This window comes from Pseudorasbora parva, chromosome 12 (genome assembly GCF_024679245.1).
Source record: "Pseudorasbora parva isolate DD20220531a chromosome 12, ASM2467924v1, whole genome shotgun sequence".
Classification (NCBI taxonomy): Eukaryota; Metazoa; Chordata; class Actinopteri; order Cypriniformes; family Gobionidae; genus Pseudorasbora; species Pseudorasbora parva.
In genome coordinates, this window is record NC_090183.1 from 11933115 (window position 1) to 11946391 (window position 13277).

The window sequence follows — 13277 nt, forward strand, 5'->3', positions numbered from 1 at the left end:
AAATGTATGTGTGTATTCAAATATAATAGTTATACTGTACACAGCACACACACATTATGTAAACACAAACTTTTATTTTGAATGTGATTAATTGTGATGAATCATTTGACAGCCCTAGAATTTATAACATGCTTCTCTATAATATGTGATTATGATTGGTCATTCACAGCATTTAGTAGTCATACATATTCACTGTTGTCCATAGCAACGCTGGATCTCGTTTCATACAAATGCAACTGGTGCCATCTCATGTTTCATTTATTGATTGCAATGAAAAAGATTTCAGAGAACTTCAGTTCAGTATTAATATTAGTGTAATATTGTTGCACCCAATCAGGGTTTATTTTGTTGCTGATTGCACATTACTTCTTACATAACACATAATAAACAAAAGGCAAGTTACAGCACATTCTCAAAATATTGCCACATATGCATAATATATTGCAACTACATGGAGATGAAAACAAAAATGAACTGTTAAAGGTTGATGCACACATTCTTGGATAATAATGCTGAACTCCAAACTCGGCAGCATGAATTTTCTTAATTTATTTAACATGTGCATGTGTTCCCTCAATCTTGCATGCTTCACATTTGTTGTAGCAGTGCACAAGTATGCGGAGATGGCCTCTGCGATAATAATAATAAACATAAACGATTATTCAATTCTGTAATTAACTTTCTTTATCAGATGGGTGTTTGAGTCACTGAGTATCACTGAAAGTATAAGTGAAAAATTGGACCAAGAGATTTGTTCGAAAAGTTCAACTCACTGACTCAATGATCTTGTCACAGCAGTTCTTGAGTCAACAACTCACTAGAGGAGAAGATTACCAATGAATAATGACTTGATCATTTTCTATTTTTATTTCCTCACACAAAGTTATTGTATCTCATTGGAAAACTTAGAATTTATATTAACCAAGCTGGTATTTAGCATACTGTATATAAATTAGGGGGATATGAAACATCTTACAGAGCATTTTCCTGGACAAATATTTGACCATACAAGTGCATAGACGATCCTCGATATGTTAAGTTTATTGCTTAAGAATATATTTAAGAGTAGTATAGTAGGACAAAGATGGTCCAAAGGCTAACAGAAATCGTCTAAAAGACACAAATTTACTTTAAACTTTCTAAAATCAATGCACAAGATGTGACTTACTCCACGTTCTTAGCCCAGTCCGGGGGATTGCTGAGGGTCATGAAGGCGCAGTTGGTCAAGATTGTGCACATGATCACAAAACTGAACAGCGTAAGCAGAAGTCAAGGCACATACACAAAGAAAACACACACAAATATACACAACCAAACCAAATCACAGCCTCAAATGACATAGCCACAATAAGAACAAACTAATCAATGGATATAACTCTATATTCTGCTGTTTGTACAATACCACTCAGGTTGGAGTCAGTACGATTTTTTTGTTATGAAATTCATACTTTAATTCAGCAGGGATGCATTGAATTTATCAAAAGTAACAGTAAATATTTTATATTCTCAACATTCAATATTCTCTTCAATATTCTTCATTAAATAATATTTTAATGTATATTAGAATAGAAAACTGTGATTTTAAATGTATACATATAACAGTTAAAATTTAAATTATAATAATATTTCACAATATGACATACATAATATACATCTTTCACAAAAATTATACAACATTTTTGCCCAAACTTTTGAACTGTATATGTAAAAACGTCTTGGTTATGTACGTAACCCTTGTTCCCTGAAGGAGGAACTGACCGATGAATTGGGATCTGACCATTGGGACCAATCTACTTCAAGTGTGTTAAAAACACGCCCAGAGACGACAGAGCAGGCTCTGTCAAAGGAAAGACACGGGGCTAACCAGTAGAGTAGCTGGTATCGTCGTTCCAAACCCGTGAGACCTCCGTTCATCTTCAGAACACAGTTCGGAACACATTTTGAATCAATTCGCTGATTCATAACCGTTTGAATCTTTATTTGAAGATTAAAAAAACAAACGCGGAAGAGAAGACAATCCTGAATAAAGTTGTAGTTTTTGTTATTTTTGGACCAAAATATATTTTTGATGCTTCAAGAGATTCTAATTAACCAACTGAGGTCACATATGGACTACTTTGATGATTGTTTTTATTACCTTTCTGGACATGGTAAGTATAGTGTGCATACACTTTCATTGAAGGAACAGAAAAGCTCACGGACTAATATAAAATATCTTAAACTGTGTTCCGAAGATGAAAGGAGGTCTTACGGGTGTGGAACGACATTAGTGTGAGTCATTAATGACATCAATTTCATTTTTGGGTGAACTAACCCTTTAATTCTATGTGGCAATGATTCAACAAGGTGCTGAAAGCATTCTTTAGAAATGTTGGCCCATATTGGTAGGATAGCATCTTGCAGTTAATGGAGATGTAGGATTCCACCACATCCCTAAGATGCTCTATTGGGTTGAGATCTGGTGACTGTGGGGGCCATTTTAGTACAGTCAACTCATTGTCATGTTCAAGAAACCGATTTGAAATTATTTGAGCTTTGTGACATGGTGCATTATCCTGCTGGAAGTAACCATCAGAGGATGGGTATATGGTGGTCATAAAGAGATGGACATGGTCAGAAACAATGTTCAGGTAGGCAGTGGCATTTAAACGATGCCCAATTGGCCCTAAGGGGCCTAAAGTGTGCCAAGAAAACATCCCCCACACCATTTCACCACCACCAGCAGCCTGCGAAATGGTAACAAGGCATAATGGATCCATGCTCTTATTCTGTTTACGCCAAATTCTGACTCTACCATCTGAATGTCTCAATAGAAATCGAGACTCATCAGACCAGGCAACATTTGTCCAGTCTTCAACTGTCCAATTTTGGTGAACTCGTGCAAATTGTAGCCTCTTTTTCCTATTTGTAGTGAATATGAGTGGTACCCGGTGGGGTCTTCTGCTGTTGTAGCCCATCCGCCTCAAGTGTTGTGGCTTCACAAATGCTTTGCTGCATACCTCGGTTGTAATAAGTGGTTATTTCAGTCAAAGTTTCTCTTCTAACAGCTTCAATCAAATCTCAAAAGGAGGGCTCTGAAGTGCTCTAGGACTAGAAGTGATCTAGGACTACAGCCAAGTCCCAAGAGGATCTCGAGTTTGGATGAGGAGGATTCAGCCTCCTCACACCTCTGAGGAACCTGACGATTAGGTTGTGCTTCCCTAAGGACTTACCTTCACCTGCATCGAGATACGCCACTAGTGCTGCGACATACATTTTGAGAGTGGAGGGAGACAGCCTTCGCTCCAGCCCATCTTGTAGGAAAGAAAGCACAACACTAACTGAACACCTTCGGGGGTCTTCTCAGGGGGAAGAACACCATTCAATGAACAGGTTCCACTTCAAAACGTAGAGGCACCTCATAGAGGGGGTTCTAGCCGAAGAGATGGTGTCTAACACTGCCTGTGGTAGCCCACCTAGAACCTCTGCATCCTATCCAGGGACCAGACAGGGAGTTTCCAGAGGTCTGGATGCGGGTGTCATAGAGTGCCCCATCCCTGAGAAAAAAGGTCCTTCCTCAGGGGAATGGGCCAAGAAGGGGCTGTCGCTAGGAGAGTTAGTTCTGGGAAACTAGGTCCGGTGGGGCCAGTAGGGCGCAACTAACAAGACCTGCTCCTCATCCTTCCTGACTTTGCACAGGGTCTGTGCAAGAAAGCTCACTGGGGGGAAACACATACTTGCGTAGGTCCCGGGGCCAGCTGTTGCGATACTTGTTCTAAGGGCACCCGGGCCCGGAGAAACGAAGCATCAGACTATTGGCTGAAAGTTTGGCTGCAGTAAGGAGTCACTGGGACCCGGTACTGACCACTCTGCCACGCCCACCTCGGGACTCGGCCATGAAGCCAGTGCTGAAATGACTTCATATGAAGCAATCAGAGCGGCGTCACCATGGCTGCATATAGGGGAGGAAAGAAGCGGCAAGGCCCAGAGGCATTGCACACTTCCAACCTGACCCTCTTGGGGCCCAGGGAGAGAGGAAACTGCTTTTTTATTATACTGCATCATCTCCCTCAGAGCAGCTCCTGTTCTCCCTGGACCACCCATCTCAGTGCCGCTTACCCTTGCACTTGCCTGCCGGGTTAATGGAGCCCTGAGCAGATTGGGGGCCTCCTTTGAGTCCGGCATCCTGCTTCCCCGGTGGAGGGTGTTGCTTGGGTTTTGCAGGGGCGGAGGCAGACACAGGGAGACGCCCTCGGCCACGAGCAGGCGATGCCGACGACGACTGGGTGAAGGCAGCAGCAGGTCATAGGGGCAGGATGTTCTTGTTCGCCTCTGTCTGCTTCTGGGCCACCAAGAAATGCTGGGCATCGCCAAAGAGGCCGCCCCGACAAACAGGGGCGTTGAGAAACCGGAACTTGTCGGAATCACCCCTGTCTGCCACAGGTGGCTTTCCTGGACCACTAAGGTGGACATCGCCTGACCCAGGAAGCGTGCAGTGACTTTCGTTGCCCAGAGAGCAAAGTCCCCTTGTGCAATTCCTTGAGCACTTTGACCCGGTGGACCTGCATGAGCGCCAATCCTCATCCTCAAGAAAGCCGAATCTTCATTCTCAGAGCCCATTAGCACGTCCCCCGATGCTGCAACCAACATCATATCCTCAGCCAGAGCCCCAAAAGTAAGGGAGGGGCCCAAGGAGCCATTTGATCCATAAGGGATGCCCTCATAGTAACCCTCAGGTCGCCACCAAGGCCATCAGCCAAAGTAGCAGCCTCTGCTTTGCAGCTGGAGGACCACTAAATCAGGGGATGCGCAATGGCACTCCACCTGTTTGAGGTACTGGAGTCTGGGGCATAGCACTGCAATGGTCATGTTCCTTCGGGGGAACATGAGTCATCCACGAACGCTGCCTTAGCGTACTGAATGCCCAAACATGTGAGACAACGAACGTGACCGTCAGCCGGGGACAGAAATCAATCGCACCCAGAAACACACGGTTTAAATGACATCTTGAAAAATACACTGAGTCAAAACCAAACCGTGTTGCTCTTTTAGAAAGAAAACTTCTCTTTTATCATGCTGAAGATGACTGTGGCACACACAGTACAATAGTGCAAGCCTGTGTGAGCACTCAAAACAGAAATGGCCTTGAACCAACAACTGCACTTGATTTCTATTGAAGAGGCCACCCGCTTAGACACGCAGTCACACCCGCACTGGAAGCAGTGGATCCTCTCACGAGACTCAGAAAACACTCTTAGGGTGCGTTCACACTTGTCATGTTTGGTTCGATTAAAACGAACCCTGGTGCGGTTGCTCGGTTAGTGCGGTTCATTTGAACATATGTGAACGCTGCCATCCGAACCCTGGTGCGCACCAAACAAGCGGACCGAGACCGCTAAAAAGATGGGTCTCGGTCCGCTTCCAAACGAACTCTGGTGCGGTTCGATTGATATATGAACGCAACACGGACCAAAGACATGTAAACGGACCAAAAACCGGACGTAATGTCACAAGATGCGACGCATAATGCTGATTTGACGACGCGGAAAGATCGGTGTATCCAAAATGAGTAACTTTAACATTAGAGGGCAAACGTGGAGCAACGAGGAAGAGCCTCATCAATATTTGGTCAGACGAGCATGTTTCGAAAATGCTAGAAAAAACACAAAAAGCATACCTGGCTCTTCTCATCAAAGTTCCTGTGTTGCCCATTATTAGCAGGTGCAGACGACAGCGGCCGTCTCTGTTCTGCACAACGGAGGGAATCCTGCTGCTGTTTTGAATGTTTTGAACATTTTATGAGCTCTTCATGAGTTCTCAGCGGGTAAAAATAATGCCACATGTACACGCATAAAATGATCGCGTTTAATCCAGCACACAGCGTTGTTTTAAACATTTCATGAGCTCTTCATGAGTTCTCTGGTAAGAAATAATGCCAAATGTGTTACACGCATAAAATGATCGCGTTTAATCCAGCACACAGCATTGTTTTGAATGTTTTGAACATTTCATGAGCTCTTCATGAGTTCTCTGGTAAAAAATAATACCATGTACACGCATAAAATGCCCGCGCGTGTAATCCGCACACAGCATTGTTCTGAATGTTCGGTAAGCGAGCTCCTACGTCATATAAGCCGACCAATCAGGTTGTGAGCGTCTCCCTGTGCCTTTGGTTCGGTAACTTTAGGTTCGCTGTTAAAAATGCCCGTGTGAACGCTAAGCGGACCAGGACTATTATGTTTGTTTTTGTTTTTTGGTCCGGACCAAACGAACCAAACGAACCGAACTACAAGTGTGAACGCACCCTTAATAGACACAGCAAATAACACTGTTTGGCTTTGAACTAGAAAGCAATGATCAAGCATACCACTTCCTTATTTATGCCCGCACCGCGGGGTGGAGCATGGAATGCGTGGAACGCATGCCAATCTCCATTGGTTCGTTTTTAACACACTCAAAGTAGATTGGTCTCTGAAACCAGATCCCAATTCGTCTGTCAGTTCCGACGTACGTCAAACGTGACAGACTGAAAGGGAAAAAAAAGTTTGTTCCCTTTACAAGTTGGTCAGACTGTCAGATGTTGGTTCCTGTCTAAACAAGTCAAAATAAGATTAATGTGGATCAGAATTAATGTCGCAATAAAAAGTCTGTCAAGTGTAGCCTGTTTTGGTAAGGTTTTTTTAATAAATCCAACAGGAAAACTTGGGGAAAAACCAGGGGCTAGAATCCACAACCATGTTACACACTGATGAGAGAAAAACTGAGTGCTTAAAAAAACACAAAAGGAATGACTAACTGAAACAGAACAAGTGTTAAATAAGAACCATGGAAACTAACTTGCAAAACAGGCAGGCAAAATGGGAAAAGAACACAGAGAAAACAAAACCAAAACAGACTACACAAGACAGTCTGGCTATATAAGACTAAAGATCTGTTCACACCAGGAACGATAACTAAAAATCTTTCTAAATATAAAAGAATAGGAGAATCCACACCACAACTATAATAATAATGGCACAGCAAAACAATATCATTGGAATCACTTTCAGGCAATTTTTTCCAGCTGATAAACGATAAAAACAATGACAGCCAATCAGAATTCACAAAACACCAGAGCTTGGACATTTAAAGCATCAGACAACATAACTGCAATGTGCACTTAGAATAAACAGAATGATTTTGATGTAGATGCTAATGTAATGTAGTATAGTTATCTTGGTAACTTTATAGGTAACTATGCAGGAAGTAATGCAGGACAAAATTAATAGGACTACAATAACATTTCAGCAACTACAACTAATACGGAAACAAGATTAACAAGTTATTTCAAATTTTGGACTACGATAGTTCCTTATTAGGTAATCAATAATTACCTAGATTGACTTCATTAAGAACTAATAAATATGACAAATTATAAAGAATTACTAAATAATTACTAATCACAACATTAACGTGTCTGAGATGTGAGCAATTGTCTTTTTTTACGCTCAACATGGTCACAAAATGTATCAAGTGTTACCTAGTCTTTAAGAACTACTAGTGATCTGGGCCATTATTTTAGAGTGATTTTTTTTTTGTCTGTTCCTGCAGAGTGTAACACTTGAGAGTAATTATGACACATTTTATGCACATTTTATGAGTAAAAAAGACAATCTTCAAGATCTACTGGCCATTATTTTAAAGTGAAAAATATGTTGTTGTTTTTTAGATAATGGTTCAGATCACTTGTAGTTCATGCAGAGTGACTAGGTAACATTTGAGTAATATTTGATGCATCTCAGACACACGATAATGTTGGGATTATATTAATTGGTCATTCTTTATAATTTGTCATAGTTGATAGTTAATAATGAGGCTGATCTCCTTCAGTAATTGTGATCCATGCTGGCAAAATTAGTTATTGTTATTTTCATATTCTTTATTTAAAAAACCTAAAATAATGTATGATTTGTTGGAATCGGACAAAAAAAAACTGTTTTTGAGAAGTTTTCTGAAGGTTCCAAAACAAAACCACCTATCAACCATAACTTAAAATCCTTAGTAACAACAACAAATTTGACAAAATATAGGAAACATTTTTTTTTTTTTTTTCATTTATATAAGTTTTTTTTTTTTCATGATACCACAATTGTGTGATTAACATTAATAAAACAGACAGTCTATGTATTAAGACCTACTGTACTGGACATAACATATATACTGTTAATACATCAGGTGTTTTAATTGTCTGGCTATCATCAGACCAAGCTCAATTTGAGAATGAACATTGGTCTGGGGAGTCTGCTCTGTATTTTTTTACAGCACAAGAGGCGTGATCAACAAGCATTATTGAAATTACTCTGCGCCCAATTGGATAGTCCTTCAACCAATCAGACCACAAGAGGTGTGATCAACAGGCAACGACCCGTCGCTTCTCTACCCGTCATCGTGTTAAACCCACCAATAGCGCACCAGGTGGATAAGCCAGTCTGTGATTGGTTCCCACAAAGTGTAACAGAAGTAGTGATGGGAAGTTCGGTTCTTTTCCACGAACCGGTTCTTTCGGACAGTTCATTTGAATTATTCGGTTTAAAAAAAAATGGATCACCGTTTCTTTTACGTAATGACGTCATTTCTATCATCCCGGCGGATGAAAATACATTCAAACACAAAGTATTTGTAATCAAAACTTAGTATAGTAATAATTATTATTGACATCATCATCATCTTGGATACATTGTTTCATTTATGTTTTGCAAAAGCACTCAATACAGCCACTGTCGTGCAAACACTGATGTTTTACACGGATTAAATAAACTTACTTGAAATAACATAAACTTACACAAATCCTCAGTTCACCCATGCTCATGTATTATCACCATCAGCTGTCCGAGAGAAACCATCAGCTGTCCCACTCTGAGATAAACAGTTCGGTTAACTACATGTTCACTTAAGATATAACAGATAATGTCTGCGTCAATACTAATTTGAAATACTGTAATTCTATGCGTATATATCGTGGGATCACATGCTGTCTGAGGCATCTTTGTGCACACGCTTTGGATCTGTCAGTCAGTTTTGTTTACATCAGCATGAGTTTGAAAATCACATTTCATTGGTTCAGACTCATGCTATAGAGAGATTTCACAATGAATGAAAGTTGGAACGCTGCATTTTTATATGATACCAAACTTGAGCTGAGGGAAAGTTCCAGAGGTCGAGAAGCAAGCAGAAAACAGCTTTTTTCATGGACAAAAGAAAATGTACTCCTCTCAGAAAACTTGCAAATAAAGATACTTTTAGATGTTTAATTGCTATTTGGAGCATTGTGATCACTAGACATTTTTCACATTTTTTTCACATTTTTGTGAAAACCGCAAAAAAGGTTTACCTGTTTTGTCTGTAGCTCGAAAGGATCCTGTGCGTATTCCGAATCATTTTGCCAGCACGGGTTATAATTAAAGATAACACAAGCGGAACTATCTTAGTCTTAAATTCGATATTACTGAAGTGTTATTGTAGTACTACTCATTTGTCCTGCATTACTTCCTGCAAAGTTACGGACCATTCTAATGAACATACCTTAAAGAGTTACCGTTATATTTATAGTTATATCATTCTTGGTGTAAACAGGCCTTACTCTGTAACCTGTTCACTTGCTTACATACATCCATTCAGCTGATAAAGGATATGAATGCACCAGGACCTTGATGGAGATTCTCCTCAATGGATTGAAAGGGCTCAAAATATACAAGGCCGGCGTAGCATTAAAGCGGAATATAGCCTTCCCACGATTCAATACTATAAAGGTCTGAAGCAGAGAAAAACGGTTTGTGATTACAGGCATCTCTTTTCAATTCTGTTTCACAAGGTGTTATATGTAACTACAGAAAATGATACACGTTCTGACACCAGGCTAAAGTCCTGTTGACAGTCAAAAATGCAAATAACAAGCAATTTGCAAACTAAATGTTTGCATTTGAAAAAATTTCTTTGACATACTTTTTGGTTGCTGTAGTAGCCGTCCAGGTCCTCCAGCGGGACGGACACCATGTTGGGTGGAATGTCTCCGTAGATAAAGGGCAGGGATTTTCCCGCCTCCAAATCACTGTTGGGTTTGGGCCCGTTTTCGTCATCATCATCAGGCCGTCTCTCGCCTTTGGGCCGTTGGGCCGCCTCCTCTGTGATGCGGCGCTCGATAGCAGCGAGAGACTCAGGCACGAAGGGCCGGAAGCTGTCAGGTCCGGGTGGAACGAGCAGCTGAGCAGCCATATTGACATCCTGCTCTTGTAGCTGCACCAGCTAATCTCCGGTCACTCTGGGAGCTGAAGGAAGGAAATCACATGCTCAATACACAGTCTTGCGAGAGGAGATTGATCATTCCAGTCTTTAATTTTTATGAATTGAGTCAATCTGTGGCGGTTTAAAATATGAAATTAACCAACGTCAATTTATTTACATAACAATCAGCATCACACTGGAGAATCGGGAGAAGATTGCATACCAATAAAGAGGTTGTTAATATTCATGCAGTGACATTAGCTGCAGCTTGAGTGTCTGTGTCTATGTCTGTGTGTGTGTGTTTGTGTGTATGTGTGTGTTTACAGAACTGGATTGGTTGCACCAGCTCTGTATGTTACAGTAGAGCAGCATTGCCTGCGAGCCACCAGACATAAATAGCCAATCTGGCGTGCTGCCCTGGTACTGTAGCCAAACCTGCGAGCACCAACTGGGTGTGTACTCAGAGCAAATCAGATACAGTCCCTGGGGCTCCATGACCCCTATGAAAAGACCCCCCCCCCCCTCAAAGAATAAAGATATAAGATATGGGGGTGGGGGGGCGAAGAGAAGAATAGAGGATGATATAGACTATAGAGATGGAGTAGGGCTGTGCTATATTGAAGAAAAATGCAATGTGCAATACCTTGTTAAAGCTGCACTAGTAATTTTTCCATCCGCTAGAGGGCGTCTATTCAAAACAAAGGTGTAGTTTGAAGACGCCAAGTTTGAGCTCAGAATCTTGGGACATATGGTCTTCCCCTCATTACTGTAGTATGAAGCAGAGCAGGACCGAGTGTTAAGGTGCTGAGCAAGGCCGCTGGAGCGATTGTTACGCAAACACACGGCTCGAGCTTTTATTATGACGGGACACAGTTGCTGGCGCCATTTCCACTTTTCCAATGATGAGTATGAGAAAACGCAGCTCTGTTTATCATATTAGATACATTTAAGTGTTTTTAAAATTATGTTATGATCAGCGGCTGCTGTGACACTTGTTCACACTGCTAAGAGTAAAGTGTTTCTACCAAATAAAACCAGGAACCGAGGGTAACGCAGATATGACGCCATTGACAGGAGACTTCCTCAGATGTCCCGGCTCCTTGGTTAAAATAGCAATTTTCTTACAATTTACAAATAGTTAGAAACTTTTGGGATATTGTAAAAACTCAACTGAACAAAATATGTAACACTGGCCTACATACCTGTCAACATTCCCGTTTTTGCCGGGAGTCTCCCATATTTCACACCCATCTCCTGCCCCCCTCCCGTTTTGTAATTTCTCCCGGAAATCTCCCGTAATTTGTATGGCCCAAACCTCGTTCTTTGAATAATCACAAATGTGTTATTTCAAGGTTGTTCAGTTGCCAGATCTTGTATGAAACGGCGACTCATACAATCGACACATTGCACAAATTTCAAACCCTTTGTGGCCTCGACCTGGCAACCTAGTTGCGCTGTCGATATCTGCGCAGGGCGCGGGATGTTGAATCAAGCACCATTAGTAGAAACCATGGTAGAAACGAGAGACTCCACTGGTAAATACTTATTTTCTGTAATCCCCTGACTGTTACATTATATGATCACGAGTTTATTCATGCAAATGCTTTTAAACCATTTAAGAGCGACAAGACAAAGAGAATGTGCTGTATGAAAAACTCACACAACGCCCAGATTCAAGTTCTATTTCGCGCTTTAACAAACAATAACACACACAATTTTGCCAATATACCAGTTTTGTTAAGTTTCTTCATAAGAGCAGCCTTAAAAAGTTAAATAACATCTTAAATGAGTTTAAAGAGGTGTGAGAAAATGAGATGTGTGTGAGATAGGCTACGCATCATGTGCGACAGCGGAAGATCTTTTAAAGTGACAGTAACCACTTATAATGACAATGTAAAGAACAAAAGTAATTGCTCACTAAATATGCTCTGCTCTTGACTAAATAGCTTTAGTACCTTTAATATGGATGAATCTATATATAATTCATAATGCATGTAGTGCAAACTGATAACATGTATTTTTCCTACTTGTTAACTTCTTGAGCACAGGTACAAATGAAATGTGAGGATTTTTTTTTATTCACTTAAATTAAAAGTAATATTTTTTGAAGCTTAATAAATGTTAGTGTGTTATTTCATTTAAGTGTGAATTAAATATTATTTCATAGAGACATCAGAAACTGTATTACTATCATTGATACTGGCCTAAAAAGATAAAAAGGTTCCAATAAACAAATTTTTATGTTGTTTCTACATTAATTTGGAGCTAATATACAGATTATATATATGTTTTAATGGCAATTAATTAAGATGAATCACAGAAACAAAATATCAATATAGTTAATTAAAAAACGAAGAAACGTATTTATATATAAAAAAATATGTATTAATTTTAGATTTTAAAACATCTTTGGGCCGTTGGGACTCAGACTCAGACACGAAGGGCCGGAAGCTATCAGGTCCGGGTGGAACAAGCAGCTGAGCAGCCATATTGACATCCTGCTCTTGTAGTCTAAAATTTAAAATCAAGAACATCCAGGTGAACAAAGACTCCTGAACTAGGGGTGGATGATTATTTTTGTGATTTTAATTTATATTTGTTATTAAAAATAAGAACTAAAAACAGTAGTCTTCGCATGAATTAAATATACACTGATACATAATAAAGCTACAAAGGTTATTCAGCCAAGAGCAATGAGTGATTTACTCTTGTTCTTTTGTTGTTTGATAGACAGCGGCAGGTTTACTGTATTAGCAGGCTGTCACTTTAAGACCTAATGCACATATCCTATTGAAACGCATTTGGTTCCTTTCCCCAAAAGATATCAATAATTTCAATATATTGCACAGCCCTAGGAGAAAGCAAGAGGGAAAGAGATGACTACGAATCACAAGTTTGGGATCAGAAAAAAAAAAACGAAGAAAAAAAAAAAATCTAAAGGATTCTTAGTAGCAACCTGTGAAATCATACATCTGTTTTGTTTTATTTTCTTTGTTTTTATAAAGCTTAACTATATACCATGTATCATTTTTATATTA

General features: G+C 40.2%; 1 protein-coding gene across 4 annotated transcripts in view; it reads right to left on the minus strand.

Annotated features, from left to right (window-relative positions):
* scn1lab (sodium channel, voltage-gated, type I like, alpha b) overlaps nt 1–13277 on the minus strand; it is a 56300-nt gene that overhangs the window by 36622 nt on the left and 6401 nt on the right. For all 4 annotated transcript variants that reach the window (XM_067459121.1, XM_067459115.1, XM_067459119.1 and 1 more), the window contains exons 2-4: nt 9961–10283; nt 9651–9769; nt 1169–1258 (exon numbers count right to left, since the gene is read on the minus strand). In XM_067459121.1, the coding sequence (XP_067315222.1) occupies nt 1169–1258; nt 9651–9769; nt 9961–10230 (479 nt within the window). In that variant the 5' untranslated portion in view covers nt 10231–10283. The remainder of the gene's footprint in view (nt 1–1168; nt 1259–9650; nt 9770–9960; nt 10284–13277) is intronic.